Genomic DNA, 25,251 nt, shown 5'->3' on the forward strand with positions numbered 1-25,251 from the left:
GAAAGTCCGGTGAAATTGGCATCCCGCAGAGCAATCCCAAGCTCAAAACGTCCTGATAACTGTTGTTTCCTTTACTTGTTTACGTTTCCTCCTGGACTTGTCACTGGGAAGAACTATCCACGGAGACCCCGGTGTTCTAACGGCGTTCTCCGGAATGTCCTGGTAGCGATGAAAGTCCGGCGAAATTGGTACCTCGCAGCACAATCCCAAGCTCAAAAGGTGCTGACGACTGTACGCGTACATTGCCCAACATAAGGTGGTGTTTTAAGCTAAAAACACAACCGTTCACACATACAAAAACATATAATACGGCACCGAGAGTGGAGAGCTGTAGCCGCTGCGTCTATGCGCGCTGCCATGGCAACCACCAAACAATATCCGTACATTATTTATCCGTACTGGATACTCATTTCAGCCGAGTATCCGGCTCAACCCTACTGAAAACCCATTAAGATACACTAAAGAGACCTGGTAGAGGACATTCTTTAAGGAATTTTATATTTTATGGCCAGTGAATCTTTTCTGTAACTGGAAGTCTATGCTTTGACATGCTTGAACTTCCACTTGGGCCAATATTCATTTCTAGTAAATTCAAATGTCAACACAGACCTTACTTTCTATTGTTTGTTTGTTCTTTTTTGCTTTGTACAGCGACCTTGGGTGTCAGAAAGGCGCTTTATAAATAAAATGCATTATTATTATTATTATTATTAACAAATGTTTAATTAATAGTATTATACTAGTAAAAAACTGCAAAAAATTAGAAGGGAAAAACAGAAAATTAGCACAAAAAAATCACCCAAAAATTTGAGAAAAAAACATACAATGAAAATGAATTTATGAGACTGTCCTTCAGCAAAAAACAACCCCATCGGTCATTTGTTCAGCAGCTTATTATGACCTATAGTTACATTTTAAAGTTTAACAACACTGTGGTGTAGTATTAAGGGAGCTAGTACAAATCTAAGCTCGAGTAGTGTTTGTTTTTAGATAACTAACGTTGGCTAACGATTTGTAACTTGACACTAACACCTATGTTGTCGTATGGATTGGAGGACTTGTTGATAATAATAATTCTTAAAGTTATATATTTAAATGACCTATCAGTGATTCTGGATTGACATCAGGTTTGTGTTTAGATGCTTGTGAATTTATATTTGAAATTGTTGCCCATCTCTCCTTTAGGCAGGTAAGTAAGGGCACCGTGGCACTACTTAGTGTTTTTTGTCTTTCTGTAAAACTACATTGAATTCAAATACAGTGAAAAGCCAAATCAAAATTGTTAACACATTTTTGGAAATGTGCACACATGTCAGTGTTGCTTGGATAGAAGCTTCTCTTTGTCATTAGAGCTCTCTTTATGTATGGCATTACACCAGCTTGTGGTATTGACTGTGGGATTTGCATGCTGAGGGGCTAATTGCATGAAGTGAGTCATTTGACTCTCTCCTCTCTTCTCTGCTACCCCCTTAACCCAACCCACCATGTGTAGGAGGCAGCCATCAGTCAACCAGTCAGGCTCAAAGGGAAACCAGCCTCCCAGGAGAATGCTATCGTTATACCAGAATGATGCACTCATTGACCCCTCAGAAGATAAATTTGTGTTAAGCTCAAACGGAGATCCTTTATTTTATCAGCCCTATGCAGAAAGGTGACTTTCCTGAAGCTGCTTGTGTGTGACAAATCAATTTCACCACCAGGGAAAAGCAGGCTTCACAGCACAGGGATTTTATCTGTAAATAGTTTCAATAATCTCATGTATGGGAGAGGGCTGTCACATTTTACAACACTTGCTGAAATGACTGTATTCATCTAAACCATTGTCCTAGTGTCATTCTTGGACTTTTGGGGGACCTATGTAGAGAAAAAAAAAAAAAAAGTTAGGGGTCTTTAATTAATATATCAGTGTAGTGTATATGACAACTGTGAGCTTTTTAAATTGCTTTTTTAAAAGCTTTTTTTAAAGATGACGCTTTAGTATTTCTGCTTTACTATGTGCTTGCCTTGAAAAAGCCAACACATCTTACTATTACTCATATTTATTATGTGCTTGTTTTGCAAAGCAAAGAAGGCATATATTACAAGCTGTCATGCTTATTATGTGCCAGCTTTGCAATGCAAAGAGGGTACATATTATAATCTGTCATACTTATATACTATTATACTTTATTCTTCCATAAAGATTTTGGTGTCTAACTTCTCCCACAGTTTTTGTGTAACCTCCATACACCAAACATGAAAAATGCCTGAATTTCAGATTTTTCACAGTTCAAATTTTGTACGCAATTTTTGGCCCATTAGAAATGAATTGGCGTGCCCCTACATTGCATAGATTTGGTGCTATGTCCATGCGCAAAATAAGAAAAACCTGCAACTTATCAAGGAGAAGTGCATTTCCAATATTCACAGCAATCCAACTTAATGTTTTTTTCACAATTTCTGTTCAAAATTGCCTCATTAGAAAACATTGAAAATGGGAAAACAGCTAACACCCAGGTATTTTCAAAGCCTCACAGCTATCTCATACTTTGACCTACAAACTCCATGCCAAGTTTAAACAGGACAGCAATATTATGTGTGTGATATACCGTCTTGATATCTGTTGTACCTTTGTAGAAAACGCAATTTAAGTTTGGTGCATTGCATGGAATATTCGGTGTTAGAGTGGGTGACATCATCACTAGAGTGGAGAGGACCAGAAAATTTGTCTAAAAATCTTCTCTTTAACTTGCTGCCATGGCCAAAATTTTCACTCCACATCCATAAAAAACAATAAAGTGGTAGGAATTTTTTTTTTCACATCTGAACATGTAACTACAGAGGCAGCTGTATCTCTTTTTTTCTGTCTCAGTGACCTCTAGAACTGTCGTCACTGCATCCCAGCCATCACCACAAAACAAGTCTCTAGCAACCACCCCAATCACCCTAACAATCCCATAGTGACCACCCCAAATACCATAGCAACTGCCTAACCACACCCTAGCACCCATCAGGAACACCATAGCAACCACCTAGTAACGCCCTAGCAACCACCCACAACAGCATTGCAACCGCCTACAAACACCATAATGACCACTCAAAAGACCACAGCAACCACCTAGCAAACACCGGGAACACCATAGTAACTGTCTGTCAGTGCCCTAGCAACCATAACCACTTAGCAAAACAAGGTTTGTGTTTAGATGCTTGTGAATTTATATTTGAAATTGTTGCCCATCTCTCCTTTAGGCAGGTAAGTAAGGGCACCCTGGCACTATTTAGTGTTTTATGTCTTTCTGTAAAACTAAATTTAATTCAAATACAGTGAAAAGCCAAATCAAAATTGTAACCACATTTTTGGAAGTGTTGCCCTGCGCACTTGCTTTGGTTCCACTGTCTTTAAAATGAAGAGGTAGAGTCTGAATGGTTTTCATATGAGCCATTATGTCGATCAGAATTATGATACTGATTATTGAAAAATTCTTAATATTGGCCCTGATAATCAACGGGGACCAATAACTGGTCGAACCCTACCATCCATGCGTGCACAGACATGCATGTGCACACATGTCAGTGTTGCTTGGATAGAAGGTTCTCTTTGTCATTAGAGCTCTCTTTATGTGTGGCATTACACCAGCTTGTGGTATTGACTGTGGGATTTGCATGCTGAGGGGCTAATTGCATGAAGTGACCATCAGTGCCCTAGCAACCATAACCATTTAGCAAAACAACTAAAAACCAAACGCAACCTACATACGACATAGCAAAGGTAAAGTTGGTTTAGCGCATGTTTGGCAACGAAGGCAAGCACATTTAAAGTTTCTTCAGAAACTAACAATTAGTCAACAAAGCACAACAACCAGTTCAAATCCCTGGCAAGCACAAAAACACTATACGTGTAGAGCAGCAGGCACATTCAAAATTTCTTCTGAAATTTCTTCTAGTTTTGTGCCCGCAAAATGGAAAATCGGATCACTTAGAAAAGTCATTGCACATTTTTCGCCATCAGGCTACAAGTGTTTTGTGTTTGGTGTAGGAGGAGTAGGAGGAGTAGTGGGAAGAATGTACCTGCTGCTCTAGGCATACTGTGGTTTGTGTAGTTGCCAGGGTCTTGCTCAGAAAAACATGAAGTTGCTGGGGACAGGAATCAAATTATTGGCCTAATGATTCAAAGAGCACTGCTCTACCAGTGAGCCACTGCAGCTCCTATGCTTTCGAAGACCATAAATTGCCATGTGTTATTGATTGGAGGCTTCTATCACTGGACTATCACTGGGAAAGTAGATGTACACCATCTGTATGTTAGTTCCAAGAAAATGTGTGAAGGCCCACAGACATAATGAAGTACCTGTCTAACAGGCAGTGTGAGTGTATTACAGCTCAAAATGGTGCCACCGGCTTTTGACTTTTCTATCATCCACTGTCACTTTGTTTCACATTTGGTACTGCTGGATTCAGGGAAAAACACTTAAAAGACTGATGTCTTATTTGTGCTTATTTGTTAGAAATTATGGTCACTCAAAGCCAAAAACGAGTTAACACTTCCGTGGCTGACACAGAAGTGTTAGCAGAAGGCGTTTTGTTGGATGGGTGGGAGGGGGGAACTGGAGACCTAGGCCTGGACAAAAACACATTATTATATGAATGGTAAATGGACTTAATGAAGGAATGAATAAACAAAAGTCTTACTCCTGAACATTCCACCTCCTGAACATTCCACCCCCCTGTTATCATAAACATGGCAAACAAATATTACATCTCCCTATAAAAGAGTGAAGTCTTTATTAACCATTAAATTATTAATCTATCTTTCCATTTGAAGTTTAAAATGGTCAGCACAAGTGGAATTTTATGTGTGTAAAATATCATCTTCATATCTGTTGTAGCCTACTTTGGGAGAAAACACAGATTAAGTTTGAAGAGCGTTTCAGCCGATGATATGATGCAGTTAAAAAAGAGAACCACTAGATGGAAGCATCACACAGAGTTACACTGAATTTCAAAAGGGAGGGGCTGGAATGTTCAGAAGGAAGAAATTTGTTTATTCATTCATTAATTCATTCATAACTTTATTTATTTATGTAGTTATATGTATTGATTCTTTTCCCCCTGCTTTTCAATATTACAAATTTGGTGTAATTTTGTGCTAATTTTCTTGGGCTTTTACAGTAGTCCGTTTACCATTCATGTAAAAACAGATTGGGCTCTAGTTTCCCGGCGCAGCGCAGGGTGGCGCAGTGAGGCGAACCCCGCGCAGAGCTAGTTTCGACCAGCGCAACGCGAGAGGCGGACGGTTTGCAAGTTTCGCAGACCGAGGTGCGCCGAGATGGGAGTGGCGGCGCAGCAGGGGGAGGTGTCGACAGATAGTTGCAAAACAAACATGTAGGCTATTTATATGAAAATGGCGAGGATTATCCTTTGAGGTAAAAACATTTATTAAAAATGGGGGCTTCACAGTTAAATTTATATTTGCTAGTAAAAATCAATAACTTTAACAGACGGTGACAGAGCTGGAAAAAAAAGAGATGCGAGGCAGGTAGGTAATGGAAAGAGAGGGGACTGAGGAAGACGAATCTAAGGATAGATGCATGGATGGATGGATGGGTGGATAGATGGATGGCAGGTAGCTCCAGCAACATTCCAGCAGCCAAGACTGGCCTCATTGTCCTGAGTGTGTGTTGCTGCTGCTCTCTTCCTCCATGTCAATTGTGTAAACGCTCATTATGCCTTTGCGCAGCGTATTTTAAAGGTGAGGACAGGGGCTCATTTGATTGGTTAAAAGTGAATCGGCTGTGTCAAACCCACTCCACGCCTTCTCTCCTCCCTTGCGCCGGTAGGAGGGACGGTGGAGTACTTGCGCCACTTAGTACGGCGTGCCAAACTTGCAAAATCCGCCTGGCCACACCCAGTTGGCGAAGCGCATCTGCGCTACGCCCCCGCCTCGCCAGGTCTGCGAAACTAGAGCCCATTATGTTTTGGTCCAGGCACAGGTTTCCATGCCCTCACACTGCCTGTTATGTTGCCTTTATGTTAGCTGCCTTTGCAATTTACAGCAATTTACAGCCACTGGAAGTATAGGAGCTGGTTTGGATCAGTGGTTAGAGCAGTGGGCTTGCATTCTAAAGATCCCCAGTTTGGTTCCCATCCCTAGCTGACATAGCAAAGTTTTTACAAGAAACTTTAGCCAATTCTAGTTTGATAGTTATAGTAGAGAGAGACAGAGAGGGAAAGACATAGAGCAAATGGCCTGGGCTTGAATTCAAACCCAGGCCACTGCAGTAAGGACCAGGTGAGCTACTGGGGTGGCATTAAACTGATCTTTTGTTTGCATTTTACTGTTGAAAAAACATATACACTACTCACAAAAAGTTAGGGATATTCGGCTTTCGGGTGAAATTTCAGGATGAACCTAAAATGCATTATAACCTTTACAGATGAACTTAACGTGACCTTCTGTAAACTTTTGAATGCACATGTCCAACTGTTCAGTGTTTCAGTACTTTTTGCACAAGTTGCTGTTCTCTAACAAGGAGTTTAACGGCAAAATTCACATCAGGTGTTTGATGCTCCAGCTCATCGAGGTCGTATCATTAGGGAACGGCTGCTGGAGACTGGGGTACCTCAAATGGAGTGGCCTGCACTTTCTCCAGACCTGAATCCCATAGAAAACCTATGGGATCAGCTGAGTCGCCGTGTAGAGGCTCGGAGCTCTGTACCCCAGAACCTCAATGTCCTGAGGGCCGCTCTTCAAGAAGAGTGGGATGCCATGCCTCAGCAGACAATAAGTCGACTTGTGAACAGCATGAGGCGTCGTTGTCAAGCTGTAATTGATGCTCAAGGGCACATGACAAGTTATTGACACTGACATTTTTTGTTGTGGTATATCCACCACTGTTGTTGGCTTTTGTTTCAAGAAATTGTTTGAGATGAGGAAATCACCAGTGTATGCTTCTACTTAAATGCCCTACTTTCATGATATAATATCACTGTAGCGTGAACTTTTTATATTTTCCATAAATTTCACCCAAAAGCCAAATATCCCTAACTTTTTGTGAGCAGTGTAATTACTGACCCAGTTTCACTATTGGATCAGAGATGGCTGGCATTATTGGAATATAAGTTTGCCATGAAGACTTGCAAGTACTGTTATTGTTACTGTTGCTGATGATGTTAATTAAGGGTCTGTTTTCAAGATGGCGGCGCGCACTTGCGGCTCTTGGCTCTCTAGTTTGGTGGATTTTCTGTGTGGGTCAGTGAGGTCAATCCAAGGAAGGCCGCTGGACCAGATGGAGAACCCAGCAAAGTACTCCATGTATGTGCCAACCAGCTAGTAGGGGTCCTCATAAAGATCTTTAACATCTCCCTAGCTCAAGCTGCCATTCCACCATGTTTGAAGTCAGCAACCATCATCCCAGTCTGCAAAAAAGCAGCCCCAGGGGACCTGAATGACTACAGACCTGTCATACTCCCTCCTGTAATAATGAAGTGTTTTGATAAACTGATCCTCCACCACATCAAAGCCAGCCTCCCGCCCTCCTTCGACCCACATCAGTTTGCCTGTAGAGCCAACAGGTCAACTGAGGATGCCATTGCCATCACGCTTGTGCTGAGTCACTTAGAAAACCAAAAGAGCTATGTGAGGATGCTCTTTATTGATTTCAGCTCAGTGTTCCACACAATCATACCAGACACCCTGATTGGTAAATTGCTGACTTCCTGAGTGCCCACAGAGTTAAAATTGGCCCATACATTTCATCCTCCATTACTCTCAGCACCATCTCCCCACAGGGCTACATGCTGAGCCCTCTCCTGTACTCTCTGTGCACCTATGACTGCTCACCAGCCCACCTGTCAAATACCATCATTAAATTTGTGGACAAAACAACCATTGTTGGGCTCATCTCAGAGCGAGATGAGTCTGCCTACAGTGGCGAGGTACAGAGGTTGTCGGTGTGGTGCGCAGCGAATAACATAATATTGAACACCACAAAAATATAGGAGATGATAGTGGAATAAATGCGACTCAGACCTGATACCCCTCTTCATAACTGAGGCAAGGGTGGAAAGAGTGCAAACATTTATATTCCTGGGAGTCCACGTTTCTGAAAGCCTCTCCTGGTTGCCGAACACCATGGATTCTGTTAAAAGAGCACAACAGAGACTTCACTTCCTCAGGGTGCTCAGGAGGAACAAGGTGGAGAAGAAGATGCTGGTGTCATTCTACCAGGCAACCATCAAGACTGCATATCAGTGTGGTATTCAGGCGGCATTGCTGCAGATAAAAAGGCTTTGTAAAGAGTCATTAAGTCTGCAGAAAGATCAGGTCCCTTGCACTCCCTGGAAGAACTCACCACTTCATGCTACATTAGGAGATCAAAAAACATCATTATAAAGATCCCTATGACCCTGGCCATCTGGCAGATGCTACAGGGCTGCAAAAACATGAAACTCCAGACTCAGGGACAGTTTTTTTTCCCACAGCCATCAGCATACTAAATAAGCAAAATCTCATGTACAGTGCCAACAGAAAGTATTCACACCCCTTCACTTTTTCCACATTCTGTTACGTTACAGACTTATTCTGAAACCGATTTGAATATAGTTTTCTTTTAAACATAATAGGTGCATAAGTATTCACACCCATGGCTTAATATTTTGTTGAAGCACCTTTGGCAGCAATCACAGCCTCAAGTCTTCTTAGGTATGTCTCTACAAGCTTGACACCTGTTTTGGGGCATTTTCTCCCATTCTTCTCTGCAGATCCCCTCAAGCTCTGTCAGGTTGGAGGGGCAGCGTCTGTAGACAGCCATTTTTAGGTCTTTCCAGAGATGGTCAATAGGATTCAAGTACGGGCTCTGGCTGGGCCACTCAAGGACATTCACAGACTGCTCCCGAAGCCACTCCTTTGTTATCTTGGCTGTGTGCTTCGGGTCATTGTCGCGTTGGAGGATGAATCGTCGCCCTAGTCTGAGTTCCAGAGCACTCTAGAGCAGGTTTTCTCGAAGAATCTCTTTATATTTGGCCGTCATCTTTCCTTCTATGCAGACTAGTCGCCCAGTTCCTGTCGCAGAAAACCATCCCCACAGCATGATGCTGCCACCACCATGCTTCCCAGTAGAGATGGTGTTAGCAGGCGATGAGCAGTGCCTCTTTTTCTCCAGACATGACACTTGGAGTTCAGGCCAAAAAGTTCTATTTTGGTTTCATCAGACCAGAGAATTTTGTTTCTCCTCGTCTGAGAATCCTTAAGGTACTCCAATCGGGTTGCCATGTGCCTTTTAGTTAGCAGTGGCTTCCGTCTGGCCACTCTACCATAAAGGCCTGATTGGTGGAGTGCATTAGCAATGGTTGACCTACTGGATGGTTGTCCTATCTCCACAAGGGAACACTGGAGCTCCGCCTTAGTGACCATTGGGTTCTTGGTCACCTCTCTGACCAAGGCCCTTCTTCCTCGATTACTCAGTTTGGTTGGGCGGCCAGATCTAGGGAATGTCCTGGTGGTTCCAAACTTGTTCCATTTCCGAATAATGGAGACCACAGTGCTTTTCGGGACCTTCAATGCTGCCAAAAATTTTTTGTATCCTTCCCCAGATTTGTGCCTTGACACAATCCAGTCTGGGAGGTCTACGCACAGTTCCTTTGACTTCATTGCTTGATTTTTGTTCTGATATGCACTATCAACTGTGAGACCTTATATAGACAGGTGTGTGCCATTCCAAATCATGTTCAATCAACTGAATTTACCACAGGTGGACTCCAATCAAGTTGTAGAAGCATCTCAAGGATGATCAGTGGAAATTGGATGCACCTGAGCTCAATTTTGAGTGTCATAGCAAAGGGTGTGAATACTTATGTACCTATTATGCTTAAATGTTTACATTTTTAATAAATTTATAAAAATGTCTGAAAACATGTTTTCCCTTTGTCATTATGGGCTATTTCGTGTAGATTTTTTAAAAAAGAAAAGTATACTCAAATCGGTTTTAGAATAAGTCTGTAATGTAACAAAATGTGGAAAAAGTGAAGGGGTGTGAATACTTTCTGGTGGCACTGTAGGTGGACTGCCATCCACTTAGGACTGCTGCACCTTAAAACACTGATGGATTTGAACTACTTATTTATTATTAATCTACTGCCTTTCATTTTAGTTAAGTTTAGTAAATGCCCTGTGTTTTTTAATGTCTCTTTAATGTTTTTTTTTTTTTTTTTTTTTTTTTTTTTTTGGAAATGCATCACCTGAGTGCCTCTACTACTTTCATTGTATTTATATACATTTATCCCTTTTCCACCAAAGAGGTTCCAGGGCTGGTTCGGAGCCAGTGCCTGACTTAGCACCGGTTCTTTGTTTTTCCACCGCCCAAGCACCAGCCAAACCGGTTCCAAACCGGTTCCAGGCAAGCACCAACTTCGAGCAGGGGCTAAACAGGGGCCAGAGAAAGAACCGATGACATGACCCACCACATCATTGGTGGGCGGGGTTACAGACCCAAACAGCAACAGCGTACGCTCTGTCCGCCATTTTTAAAACAAAAATCAGCTGGTCGCATTCTTAGCAATGGTTGGCCAGCAATAATAGCGTTTTTCGCCTCTGGATCACAATGTAGGCTTGTAAAGTAACGAGCAACACTTGCATCATTACGATGAGGTCGTCCATGTTGGTTATTGTGATTCCAAGTGAGCGTCTTGCACACCCACACCCACACATACAGTCACGTCATCACGCTTTATGCTGACGTAATGACGTGGGTCTGATTTGGCTCCACTTGGCTCTTGGCCTCTTGTTGGAACCAGATAAGCACTGGCTCTAGCACCAGCACCGAACTAGCACCAGGTTCTTTTTGGTGGAAAAGGGGCAAATGACGATAAGGCTATTCTGATTCTGATTCTGATTCCATTTAGGTGTAACAGAGCCATTCCATTGAGCCAGCATACAAAACATCAGGGCCATAGCTCTGTTATACCTAAACGGAAGTGAACCTTAATTAATGTCATTAGTAACTCCGGTGTTTACCCTACTATTTCATGTCAAAAAGGCTGCTGTGAAAAAGGTCTCTGGCTATTTGCTAGAAACCAAGAAAAATACTTAGAAATCCATCATAACACCGAACAACAAGAATACATGTTACAATTTAGAGGAACTCTATCTAGCAACTAGAATTTCATCTTCCTTTCCTTTACAGTGGTCCCTCGTTAATCGCGTTACGTTCTAAAAATAACCCGCAATAGGCGAATAGTAGTCAGCTTTATTTTTTACAATTATTATGGATGTTTTAAGGCTGTAAAACCCCTCACTACACACTTAATACACTTTTCTCAGACAGGCCTTAACATTTTCTCACTTTTCTCTCTTGTTTAAACACTCTCAAAGTTCAAACCTTCGTAGAAAAATAAGTCCAGTAAAAAAAAAAAAAGCATGCAAAATTGCACTAAAAAAAATCCGCGAAACTGCGAGGCCGCAAAAGGTGAACCGCGTTATAGCGAGGGACAACTGTATTGCACCATAGATGTAGAACCATGATGTGGCTACTGGAGTTAGTCTGAAACTACCAAGGCGCTATTTTGAACATACAAAAATGTCAACTAAAACAATATCAAATTTTAACAAAGGGGAATTTTAAAGGTGTATGTTATCCCCCACCCCACCAGTGATTGATGCACCGAGCCAGGTGGATGTACGCGATGTGACTGACACCACAGCGCTGGTGACCTGGTTTCAGCCCGTGGCTGAGGTAGACGGCATCAGTGTTTCTTTCGGACCCAGCTTGGACCCTGCTGCTCGCAGCGTGGTGGAGCTGTCCTCAACCGATACCCAGCACCACCTGGGAGGCCTCAGCCCTGACACCGAGTACGAAGTATCTCTAATGGCCCGCAGAGGAGACACAACCAGTGTTCCTGTCTACGAAACCTTCCTCACAGGTAGGACTCAAGTGGCCAGAGGTGGATGACAGTAGTTGGGTTTCCATCCAAATATATTGCAAATTTTAACAGAATTTTCCGAAAATCAGAAAAACAAAATGTGAATTTATGTGCATTTCCATCCACCTCTGTTATGCACAATATTTGGAGTTGGTTCATCAAGGTAAGCAATAGGTGGCGCTAATTATCCAGCCAGGCAACATTATACCACTGCAGAAGAAGAGGATGCACTGTGATGACGTATTACAGGTGCGTTAGTCAAGTCAAAAAAACAAAACAAGTAAAAGAAACAGAAGAGAGCAAGAAAGGCGCAGTGTAAAAGCGGGGGGGGGGGGGGGGGGGGTAGGAAAGTAGTATAGCATTGATATTACTTTTTCTATTTATTTCAAGCCATCTGCCGCCATTTTTCGTCTGTACAGTGGGTCAGAAGTCATGTGATTATGAATGTGACCCTTTAATCGCTAAACCTGTTTCCATAGCACTTATTCGCATTTTCCTTTTACCAATATACCAACTTTTCCACCTCACCCAAGCATAAAAACTTTTTTTGCGATATTTGGGGATTTTTTTTTTTTTAATTTTCAGTGTTTCCATTCAGGGTTTTAATGTGCAAACTGAATATGCAAATAAAAACAGGTGGATGGAAACCCACCTAGTGAGTGACCATCAGACTGACCATCATTCATTTCATTTTAGCCCACGGGGTCCCACTTGAAGTGATTTTGCACTGGGGATTCTGATTGAAAAAAGACATTTTGCTCATAGTGTTAAATTATTAAGTCCTTTGAAACCTGAGGAAATTCACTTGATCTCTTTCAAAAGTGTAGAGGAAAAAGGCAATTACCAGAGAACTGGTGAAAAAAAAAATCAAAGAAACTTAAAAGACATTTAGCAAGTAAATAACTAGATACATAGCAAAATAGTGATACATTTAAGACTCCTAGAAGACCCTTAAGAACAGAGACCCTCCCTCTCTCTGTTGCCACCTGACATGTTCCTTATGACATGGCAATTTAACAGAGCCATGATGAGTCCATTAATGAAAAAAGACATTCTTTTGTGAGAGAGCAATGAGAGACCACAATTTGAAAGATGCCTTATTGACATCAAAGGCTGATATGATTGGTTTAAACTGGTGCGTCCAGCTGGCTGTTAAGTTGTTGTCAATGCTAAAACCCATGAATCTCTGTCATTGGACCCCACTGACAGAGATTCAGGGCCCTATCTTGCGCCAGACTCCCTAAACCCGCTATTTGCGGATTTAGGATTTAGGAAGAGGCGTTCCCCCGTAAAAGTTGCTATCTTGTGCACCTCCCGCTATCCGCAAAACACCTCCGTGCTTGTGCTTGCTCCCCCAAGAGCAAGCACAAGGTGATAGTGGAGAGGAAAAAAAACCTTTAATCAAGGCCAAAAACCTCGAGCAGGACCCGGCTCTGGGCGGGCAGCCATCTGCCTCGACCGGAAGGGTTGAGAGATGGACAGAGAGAGAGAGAGAGAGAGAGAGCGAGAGAGAGAGAAAGAGAGAGAGAGATCGAAAGGGAGAGAGAAAGAGAGAGAAAGGGAGAGAGAGAGAGGAGGGAGGAGCAGATTGCAGGACATAGTACGATGCAAGTTCAACATAAGTTCAAAGTTCCACTTTTTTGTGGTTTACATTCCTCCTCATGTACTGCACTGAAATAATGAGAAATAATGAATGATATTTGTTGTCTGGTGTATTCACTTATCTTTTAACAATGTTTATAAATGTAACAGGATGCCTTTAGTTGTAATTACACACCAGTGGCCACAGACTCCACAGATTTGTTGATTTGCTTGTCATAGTGAGGCAGGATTTCTCATTTTATGTCCCTTCTAGAGCTCCATACACCTCTAGAAGGGACACCTGGATGGACAAATTGAAAAGAAAGGTTAGCAGAGCAATTGAGCTGGTGCCAGCATCTCTGTGACCCATCTTCTAGTGATTAGAAAGAACAGTAACCATGAATTCATGGCAAAAAAAAAAAAAAAACGGTCAAAATTCCACTATCTAATTTTAACGATGGCACCAGAAAGAGAAAAAGCTTCAAGGACAGATATTTAAAGCATAGAGAAAGTCAGCTAAACAAAAGCCGTACCTGCTAGGTGCAATCATAAGGCGTGAAGTACAAATGACAAATGCATGCATGGGATGGAGATGGCAGTGCATGCACTCCAAGGGTTAGAACTGATAATCAAATTACCAGCATAAACTGACCAGTGGGACAATCTCCCCAAAACGTAATGTATTCAATCAGGGAATACTTCAGCATCATGCATAATATACATGTTTTGGAAGTACTGAGCAAATGACTGGATACCAAGGATTGGATTATACAGTATGATGACAGTGTGCTTTTTCAACCCAACTTAATAGTCTTCTGCACTAAAATCGTAAAATTACACTCCCAGATTTTTTTCCCATGGGATCAGAGATGGCTAGTGTTTATGGAATATTAATTCACCATGAAGATTTGTGAGTAAAACTTTCTTGGTCAGGGATTGAAGCTAGCACACAGTGAGTGCTTAATACAAAATTTAGGCATAATGGGTGAGGTATCCCATTAAGGTCAGTGAAGGGAATAATGTGGTCAATGTAAAGCCCTCAACTAGAATTTTATTCCTTTTTGTGTGTGTGTGTGTGTGTGTGTGTGTGTGTGTGTGTGTGTGTGTGTGTGTGTGTGTGTGTGTGTATGTGTGTGTGGTGCAGACCTGGATGCCCCCAGGGACTTGCACACATTGGAGCTGACTGATGAAAGCATCACTCTGGAGTGGAAGAACAGCCAGGCTCAGGTGGACAACTACCGCATCAAATATGGACCCCTGTCTGGAGGGGAGCATGGAGAGCTGCTCTTCCCTCCGGGACCCCATGACACTACTCAGGCCAAGATCACTGGTACTCAAAAATTGCCAGAAATTTATTTAGAAGCCATTTAAAACAAAATACAATCACATAATAAAATCACAATAGCATGGTAAGTCCACCTCAGTGGCAGGAGGCTAACAGTTAGAAACTGGAGCATCCAGCCAGTGTCCAGCACTCAGTAACAATGAGAGGAAGATAGGACCACTACTGTCCTACACAACAGCTAGGAGGAAAGTGAAATAATATAAGATTTTTCAAAATTAATGAACTATCCTTTTAACTGACACTCAACACTGATGTTACAGGAATTGAGCAGTTTCACTGGGTACATATTCAGTGTTTTCTTTCTTTTGTAAGCTTAGAGTTTACATGAGTTCAGAGCCACTTTGCATCCAAATGACACAGCTGAAAAAGATTTGTGGGAAAAAAAATATACAGTATAAAGTGTTTACCCTGCTAATTCTCCAGCCAAGTGCCTGTAGTACCCCTGTCTTAAATGGTCAGTGTTACATTTTGTGTGCTCATTTCCAAATTGGGTTGCTTTTGTTTAGTGTCATGAAATGTTTATCTATCAACAAAAAGCCTACTTTATTAGATATCCAGCCAAGAGGGGGGCTGGGGGGTGGAGGGTGGGGGTTGGCATTCAGTCTTCAAATAGAATAACAGTGCTACTTTCAGTGTGAGATCTTGGTCAAACAAGGAGAGCAGTCTTGTTTTCTTCTATCAGCACCACTGCCATTATAAAGCTATGCTTTGAGGCTCATGTTTTTTTGTTTTTGTTTCTTGTTTTTTTCTCTGAACCATGCACCATTGCATGGAAGGATTAAGCACCCTGAGAGAGAGAGAGAGAGAGAAAGAGAGAGAGAGAGAGAGAGAGAGAGAGAGAGAGAGAGAGAGAGAGAGAGAGAGAGAGAGAGAGAGAGAGAGAGAGAAAGGCTTCCAAAAACGTAATAGTGTCTTTGTCTGGGCCAATTCTTTGTCCTTGGGAGGCCCATCCCCTGAAAATAAAGTGCTGTGTCCATTCAGCTGACATCCCCCTCTACTCTATACACACCTCAGCAGTTCTTTCACACAGTTATTATCTGTAATTGCCTTCACGCCCATGATTTTATTGATAATGAGTTTCCTGGGCATTAGGTGTAATTTCATGCTGCAAGACTGTGCATTAGATGACCTCTGTGGGAGTTAATAAAAGAATTAGAGGCCATCAGACTGGGAGAAGGCTTAATTGTGGAGACCAAAGTGTCTCCAAAGCCTGCTGTATCATGGCAAATAGTGTTTCTGGCCCATGACAATGGCACTATAGATCCATCAATCAAATACAATACTGATGTCCCACTGAAAACCCAAACTTACTATAAAATGCAATTAGACCACAATCTATTGTGCAATCACGACACTTGAGTGCATTCTGTGTTTGTCATTGGCATTGGAGCCATTAGCTGGCCACTTCATCATCAGCTGGCCACTTCTCTGGAGAGCCTCGCTATTGCTCATTTGGCAACCCCTCTGTGGATTTGCACAAACAAAACACATATATTTCTTTTTCATTTTTATTTTCCTCTATTATGTAGGCCTGAGACCTGGCACAGAGTATGGAATGGGCGTGACAGCTGTTAAGGATGAACGTGAAAGTCTTCCTACCACCACGAATGCAGTGACTGGTGAGGTGCCTTCATGTGCTGTGTCACACAGCTATACACAACAGGAGAAATACCCATTAATATTGGAGTTGGTGTGCCGCATGTAATCTGGTCCTTTGGTGACCTCTTAAAGGACCATACTAGTGATTCTGAATGGTTGTCCCATTTACTACAGTTTACCTGCATTTTACATAGCAACAAACCATATTGCATTTCGTGCAGGGGTACAAAAGATTTGACAACAAATAATCGAAACGCCTGAGTTGAAAAATTTAACTTTTTGGTTGAAATATCCACCTTATAATGTTCTGCTCAGGGGTGTAGTCTACGTGATACGCAGGTATACGCCGTATACCCACTAGAAAAGGTCGCGAATTTCCGTATAACCACTTCAAAATGCGCAGAGATACGTATCAGTATGTTTTTTTTGACATAACGTTCACTTTCCCGTTCATAAAGTCGCCTTCTCTGTGTTACGAAGCGGGCTCTTTTTGACCATAGGGGCTTCCATCAGGCGTTACGTGAACCCTACGTAAACTACTAAGGAAGCAGTGAAGTTATATGGTGGGAAAAAGGTGTATGGCTTGAAGAGGGGCACGAGTCAACAACCTCAAACGGTCCAACGCTAGTCAGTGGAGAAATGAAATGAAAAGAAAGCAAAACCAAATGACACTACGTATTTCAGTGTTTCAATAAGCTGCTGCTTGTCCTGTGAATACTGCTGCTTCGGGGGACACTACAGCTGGAGCTAACGTTAACGGTTCAGAAAGCGCGCGTGTGTGTGTGTGTGTGCGCGCGCGTGCATGTGTGCGCATGCATGTGCGCGCGCCTATACCCACTAGAATAAACTAGACTACACCACTGGTTCTGCTCCTGTGGCTTACAAAGTCGTTGCCATTCATAAACCAAGGAACTGATAATTTGTAGTGCAAAGTATTTCCCAGGGGACTGTTGTCCAGTATAGAGACAGTCTCTTACTAATGTGGATGACGTTATTACAGTGATGGAATGCTGGTGTGAAGAAAGTCTTTCAATGTTAATATTCATATTGTAGTGGAATGAATGGAAACCAATGGCCAGTGTTGTGCCAGTTCACAATAGTTGCAAAAAGAGCTGTTCAGCTCAACGTTCAGCAAAAATATGAGCATATGCCATTCTTTTAATACATTAATGCACAACACTGCCAATGGCTGGATAAAAGGTAGGAAAAATGATGTTAAAGTTCTGAAATACAATTGCTTGCTTTGAGAAAAGATCATCAGAAATATGAACACTTTTGTAGATATTACACCAAACATGCAAAATCACTGATATGGTCCTTTAACATGAATAGGATACTCATTTTGCACGTGTATAAGCTTTAAGTTCATATGCTGATTTTGCTTTCTTCAGATATCCTTATCCTTCTTGCTTGATATTACTGCATGACTCTTGATATTTTTCACTTATTCACACTGAGATAATTTCATATTTTTGACATTACTTTTCACATTGTTTGCACGTTTTTCATTCATTTTCATTGCTATTATTTTTTAAAATCTCTTTTATTGTTCATACTTTTATTCATACATTTCTACTTAATGCAGTCATTTTTTGGCTTGTTTTGCATTGTCCAAAGATCAGTTGTCAACCAAACAGTGCATCCAGCACTGTCATGTCATGTTTTTCCATGGACTTTCTGTTGATGTTTGAGTTTCTGTAGGTAGCACTCTTTGCTATGTCTGTTTGGTCTATCACTATTTACCATAAAATGTCAGTTTATAGTTACTGTAGTGTCCTTATACTCCATGTATTATACATTCAAATTTCATCTTAGTCCATTTCACCTCCTCTTAATTGAATATATTGCTGTGTAGTCTCAGATCTTAATCCTCCATCCACCATCAGCTCTGGATGCTCCTAAAGACCTGACAGTGGCCGAGGTGACAGAGACCACCATGATGTTGGAGTGGAGGAGACCACTGGCCAAACTGGATTCCTACAAGCTGGTATATGTGTCCGCTGATGGCCACAAGGCGGAAGCTATGCTGCCCAGCAGCTCTGAGTCGCACACGCTGAGAAACCTGACGCCTGGCATGTTGTACACCATCAGCATCACTGCTGACAGAGGCCGGAGGATGAGTGCCCCGGCCACCATCTCAGCACCCACAGGTCAGTGCTTTCACACCTTTCATGTACCATTCCACTTCATGAGCTTCCAGAACAAGGCTCATAGCCAAATTGCAAAGCTACATGTTTGATACATGTTTGAATAAGTTTTCTGAAATGTCTGGAATCAGAAGGAGTCTGGATTCAAATCAGCAGCACAACCGGCAGCAAATCACTGATAACTGTGCAGCTGTTAATCCAGATTTTACATTGTTCAGAGACTGTACATTGTCATGCTTTAATTTGGTTCAGTTTTAAGATGGCCCCGTGAGCTCAGCACACTGCAGCTTAAGAAATGACATGCAAATAGACAAATGCAGTGCAAAGTCACAACACGACGACGACACAACACAAAATAAGAATCTGCAGCATTTAGAAAGTGCTGCTGCAATTACAACAAATGACAACAGTAATGTTTTAAGAGGACGCTTAAAAGTTACTGCAAACACTGACTCCCAAAATTAGTTTACTGGCTAAAAACACTGGCAGTCTAATGCAAACATTGTCTAGCTATCTAGGCAATGTCAGTTTGTCATAGACTGTATATATACTTTTATACCGTCTATGTTGTCTGTGGCTAGGTCTCAGCTTCACACTGAAACCCAGAAAAACAACACTCCTCAACCAACTCAACTCAGCGCCATACATTTGGCTTTCATTCATTTAATTCATAATAAAAGGAATATCCTGAACTTCCTCTTGTCTGCGTACTCCATCCGGCACCTTGCCAGATGTGCAAGGCAAGGTTTTCCAAAGAAGTTATGTCCAATTCCAACAGAGGGCGATGGGCTGTAAATTTCTCTCTCAGCCCACATTTTGTTGAGTTGGTGAGGTTACCTGGAACTGATCCACAATGATGATTGATGCCTAGGGCACTCTCACCTACACAAATGAACCAGGATACAGTTCATCTGGCCTAAACATGGTGGGTGTGACAGTAGCCTCAGCGTGACTCTTACAGATGACATTACTGGGGTCATAGAAAGAAATAAAGCCATTTCTGTCAAAATAAATTCAACGCCAAACTAACAAAAACCGGGCCAGGCTGTTTAACAAAATGAATCCTGTTTTGGATGACATGTCTTTTAACTGGGTGGAGGAAACAGGCAAAGTCTTGTTCACATCTGAGTTTGTCGATATGCAGCACAGTTGGCCATGAAATGTGTCTCAGACAGAGGTTCTTTTGAATGTAGCCTTCTGTTTTCCAAGAGGTTTTTTTGCTGATGGTGTGAGGGTATGGAGACTAGTCCTCATTAACCACAGGTTCATTTTTTTGTCCTGCAGTACTACAGCCAAACCAAGGGAATGAATTGAATTCATTGTTAGCTTCTCACTGTAAGTCATTCTGTGTCTAACCCCACACTGCTACCACCCCACCCCCAGTCTTGCATTTGCAGCATGTGGGTTTATTTTACTTTTTTTTTTTTTTTTTTTTTTTTTACCAAAACAAGGAAAGACAGATGAGAGAGATGATTGTGACATAGTTTTCATGCTGCGGCCGGAGTACCTCCAAACCAAACATTTCAGAAACAAATCCCTCACTTATGCAAGGAGTGCCCATTAAATGCATGGCTATGGGCAAAAATCGATATGGCATGAGGGAAAAGTCAGTGAGATTTGGAATAATCGTCTTTTGTTGCATTTTTGGATGGCATGCTGCCAAGACATGCAGAATAGAGGTTTCTCTGTGTGTGTGTGTGTATGTTGCGTGTGTGTGTATGTGTGTTCATATGTGCATATGTGTCTGTTCTATATGTCCACTTGTCTGCGTGCTCATGTGGTGTTAATGACAGAGTGGCTTAGAGAGAGACAGGGTGAACGTGAGTGTGTAGGTGTTTGCTGGTGAATATGTGTATTTTGCTGGGTGGGTACTTGTATGGACATGTGTGCACACTGTTCTTTCATGTGATAATTGTTGGCATGAGCCCTGCTCCCCTCTGGTTTTGTGTGATTTGACCAGGATGAACTGTGGCTCTGTCAGATAAAAGGCCACATGCTGGGACTCCTGTTAAAACATTGTCTCCGAAATCACCAGCCAGCTAATCCGCAGCACCAACCGATCTGCAGCCTTTATCATCTCCAGACACATAGCACAAACACAGAGTGCACTCGTTTACAAGGGCATAGAGGGATTGAAGAGGAGAGGTGGGGTGACATGAGGTTGGGGGGTGAAGGGGTGTGCTCTAGTTTTGTCTGACAATCTTTGGGCCATCGAAAGTATTAAATGACTTTCAGAAGTAACTCTGTGGTGAGCCAGCAAGAAATCCTTCAAAACTCAAGCTTTGTCACTGCAAATGGAAGGTAGTTTCAGAAGTACAATCAGGGATGGAGACACAAACCAATGTTAAACCGGGGAATCAGGACACAAAAGGTAGGATTATCATAACTTAAGATAATCATTTGATTCAGGGACTGGAGTTGTGGACAGCCTTTGTGTAATCGGAAGACTCAGGGGACGATGAGAATGGGCATGTGGAAATGATAATGCCTGAAGCAGTAGTCCAGCCATTCAATAAGCGCATGTACAATTCAAACTGAAGACACGTGTTTGATTACTACTCTACTACCAAGATACTGGACTGAAATGTTCTTTTATTAAGAATTAGATAATGGCCTGTCAATATTGAATACTTCTGCCATTTTTGTCCTCAAAAGTGTCATGTCCAATAAGACCTGCATCACCGCTGCTTGAAAAGCAGCTGATCCACCTAAAACTAATTCATTAATCTGACTGATTTCAATGGATTGTTTTAGTGTCCCATGATTTTTGGCATGCAAATCAATTTAAAAACATAAAGTATTGGCCATCAGCCATCAGGGCCTTTGGTGTTGGCTTTGAAATATGCATGTTTGGCGTAATATCTACAAAAGTGTTCATATTTCTGCTGATCTTTTCTCAAAGCAAGCAATTGTATTTCAGAACTTTAACATCATTTTTCCTACCTTTTATCCAGCCATTGGCAGTGTTGTGCATTAATGTATTAAAAAAAATGGCATTCATTGAACATGCTCATATTTTTGCTGAACGTTGTGCTGAACAGCTCTTTTTGCAACTATTGTGAAAATAGTCAAAGCATAGTCATATCTGTCTGATAAACCCATGAGAACTGGAAATACAGTATCGCAGACAATGCTTCTTCTGCCATATGCTGGTAATGCTGTGGGGTGTATCATCAGCTGAGAGAGATAAATGTGCAATGTGTCCTTTTGTCATGACAGTGGGAAAATAACTATAGAAAAGGAAAAAATACTGCCCACTCAGTGATGGCCAAACATCTGGATGAATTTGAAATCATTCTTTACAAGGCTGTTTCTCAAGTGCACAACATTTGTTCTTCTTCTGTGTTGTTTCACATGATGATATTGCGTGACCAGTTGGTTGTCCACACAGGAGAATAGGGAACACAAAGTATGACAGGGGGGCTATAACTGGCGTGCATGTTCAGTCACTAACAACTATAGGTTTCAAAGTTCAGTTTTCTGTGCAGCTCAATGGATAGAACAATGCACTAAACCTGTGTGAGGGGCCTAAAGGGATAGTTCACCCATTTTGAAAAAAATGATATTATTTAACTTCCCCTTCATCTGTTGTGTAGGACAGCAGTGGTGCTATCTTCCTCTCATTGTTACTGAGTGCTGGATACTGGCTGGATGCTCCACATGCTAGCTGTTAGCCTCCTGCCATTAAAGTCAACTTTTCCCCCAGCTAACATTCTTTAAAAGAAATCTTTAAGAAATACCTTAATCCACTTAAATTGTTAAATAAACAAAGTCTGAGTTTGATGATATATAGCAGACTTTTTGCAGGGCAGAATGGTGTAAAAAATGTTGAGTGTTTAAAATAAAAAAGGAAAAAACATACATTCATTGACCACTTTTTTTTTAGCTACACCTGCACAATCTAATAGAATCCCATACAGATGTTCTGCGCTAATATTTACTTTTATGATGCCTATAGTGCTTAGGTTTTCTTTTTGCCACAGTAATAGAGCTGTTCATTCAGTTCTATGTTTAGCATTGAGCTCATAGTGCTGCTGTTGGACTGGACTGCATCAGAACCTCAGAGCTGTTTCTACTATTCTGTCCCCCTCATGTATATAAATAGGGAGGACAAAATTAGAAACACCTCTCAATATAATGTTGTCCAGTACAAGACCTCTGCAAACTATAATCTCAGTAATAAACATATATGTAAATTCACACATTCTTGACAATGTCAACAAAAATTGAACATTATAAACTTTCTTAAAAGGTAGAATTTATGGCAGAGCTGCTGCATTGAACTTCATTAGACTGAGCAGGTCTATCTGATAAAGTGGCCACTGAGTGTATATAAATAGGAAGATGGCACCACTACTGTCCTATGTAACAGCTAGGGGGAATTCTTTTTAAAATGGATGAACTATCTCTTTACATACAACACTGAAAATGTGTATGCTTGTAGTTCTATACTGTGCTTGAAGCAAAGTCCACTAAATGGCCTGATGTCATGCCAACTCATTCGGTATCTATACACAACTCTCATCATGCATGTGTTACCATGACTAATACTAATATGAAGAAAGGCAATCAAGATAAATAATTTCCAATATGTGTTTCAAATTTGCAGTTTTATTTTATATCTAATAAAAATATATTCTAACATGGAACTCGCACATATGAACTGCAGAAATGTTATCATATATGTTACATATATTGTCATATATGAGCCAAACATATGCTGTTCTGGATACATATGTATAACCCATTTGAACATACTGCATATGTATAACTTATTTATGTGCATATATGAAACAGTATACAGCTGTGGATGGTGGCTCAAAAAATGGGGAGGATGCAACATATGGGTTTTATGGGTTTACTCAAGTTATAAAGGCATGCTGCCATATTCTGAATATGGGCCTGTTGTTTTTAGTGATCAGACATACTGCACAGCACCATACCAGTGATTTTGAATGTTCAGCCTGTGTATTGCAGATTACCAGTGTTACTGTTGAAATGTAACAGGTTACAAATTACTAGTTACCCTGTTAAAAATGTAACTTGTTGCATTTGAGTACTCTTTCATTACTTTCTAAAAAAAATGTTGGACAATAAAGCTGAAGTGTCATAAAAACCAGACAGTGAAAACCTTACAACAGCAGTCAATATCAAGTTTTTCTATATAATTTCTATAAATTTGAATTAAGGTTAGATTGTTTTGATTTTTAAGCATGACCACCAAAACAAATCACAATTATGTAGATCACTAAAACAAACTGCCTTGACGTGGCCATCTGCTTGCAGGCATGGTTGACTGGTTCTCTTGTTTGAATTTGCACTGCCTCTCTTCTGCCAGTCACATCAATGTGCATTGCCCAAAGCAACCAGTCAAAAACAATGCTAAAAACTGTATCCGATACAGCCTAAAGAATGGCGCCTGTGTAGATGAAGAGACAACTCCTTGTAAGACATCTTACCCGGAAGAATATATTCAGAATCAATCCCTTTGTCATCACTAACATCTTGATAAGTCACAGTAATTTAATTTAATTTTTTTTTTCTGAGACCATTCCACTCAACCCAGCTTTAAGCGATTCAAGTCATCAAAACACACAAGCTGCAACACTGTTGTGTTGCTGCTTTTAGAAAAACGAATGTGGGTAACGTTATTACAGTGACGGAATAGTGGTGTGAAGAAAATTTGAAGTCTCTGAAAGTTAATTTTCATATGGTGGTGGAATTAATGGAGACCTATAGCTGGATAAAAGAGAGGGAAAATGATGTTGGACTTCTAAAATACAATCTAAAATACTTGCTTTGGGAAAAGATTAGCAAAAACGTGAAGTAAATACATTTTTAGATAATATTCTTACACATGCAGAATCACCGGTATGGACTTTTAAGCAGAGAAGTTTCAATTGTTGCCTTCACTTTCCCCAAAGTGGTCAGCTTAGCATCGTTAGCAGCTTCCACTGAAACCAAAGTCCAGCTAACAACAAGCCTTGTGACAAACTGAAGAGGTTTTTGTGAAAAAATACAGCCAAATTAAATTCAAAATGGCAGGGTGCTGCTTAAAATGCTACCTCAGAAAGAATCAAAAGAGCTTTGCGGAAAGTTCTGTCTGTCTTCCAGACAGCTTCATGCAAACTCATTAGCAATATTGAACACAAAGCTGACTCACATCCTCCCAGTCGGTGCACTCTGCAGCTTCCTGAATACACTCTCCTCTCCCATGTGAGCTCTCATAAGCGGTGATCAGCTGATTCCAGCAAAGGTCGTCCATCCCATCTCATTGCTTCTCATCCCTATTGTCTTCTATTCCATTTGCTCTCCACTCTGCCATGGACTGAAAAGAGGATAATGGCAGACTTGACGTTTACCTGCATCATCTATCTTCTTCTCTTTCTAATCTGCACTCTTGAATGCTTGTGCACACAATGGACTGACAATTATGGGCTGCTGCACATGGCACTGCATGGCTTCTCTACTGGGTTTGAAGTGGACAGAGTACTTGTACCATGCTGGCAGGGCTATGCTGCATCCTCCCATGTTAATGGCTCATTCACAGCCATTAATGCGCACAAGCTGCATCAGCATGTCTGCTGCTTTTTATCTTTTACTTTCTCTTTTCCCACTTATACACTAATGTAGAGGCGGTGGCTATAGGCATATACCCATTGATAACGAGGCTGTTTGTTCACC

At 41.3% G+C, this 25,251-nt stretch overlaps 1 protein-coding gene across 1 annotated transcript in view; it reads left to right on the forward strand.

Annotated features, from left to right (window-relative positions):
- Positions 1-25,251, forward strand: part of tncb (tenascin Cb) — an 85,421-nt gene that overhangs the window by 25,622 nt on the left and 34,548 nt on the right. Inside the window, exons 7-10 of the mRNA XM_030060638.1 lie at positions 11,626-11,895; positions 14,621-14,806; positions 16,351-16,440; positions 18,307-18,570. Coding sequence (XP_029916498.1) covers positions 11,626-11,895; positions 14,621-14,806; positions 16,351-16,440; positions 18,307-18,570 — 810 coding nt within the window. The remainder of the gene's footprint in view (positions 1-11,625; positions 11,896-14,620; positions 14,807-16,350; positions 16,441-18,306; positions 18,571-25,251) is intronic.

This window comes from Myripristis murdjan, chromosome 9 (assembly GCF_902150065.1).
Source record: "Myripristis murdjan chromosome 9, fMyrMur1.1, whole genome shotgun sequence".
Classification (NCBI taxonomy): Eukaryota; Metazoa; Chordata; class Actinopteri; order Holocentriformes; family Holocentridae; genus Myripristis; species Myripristis murdjan.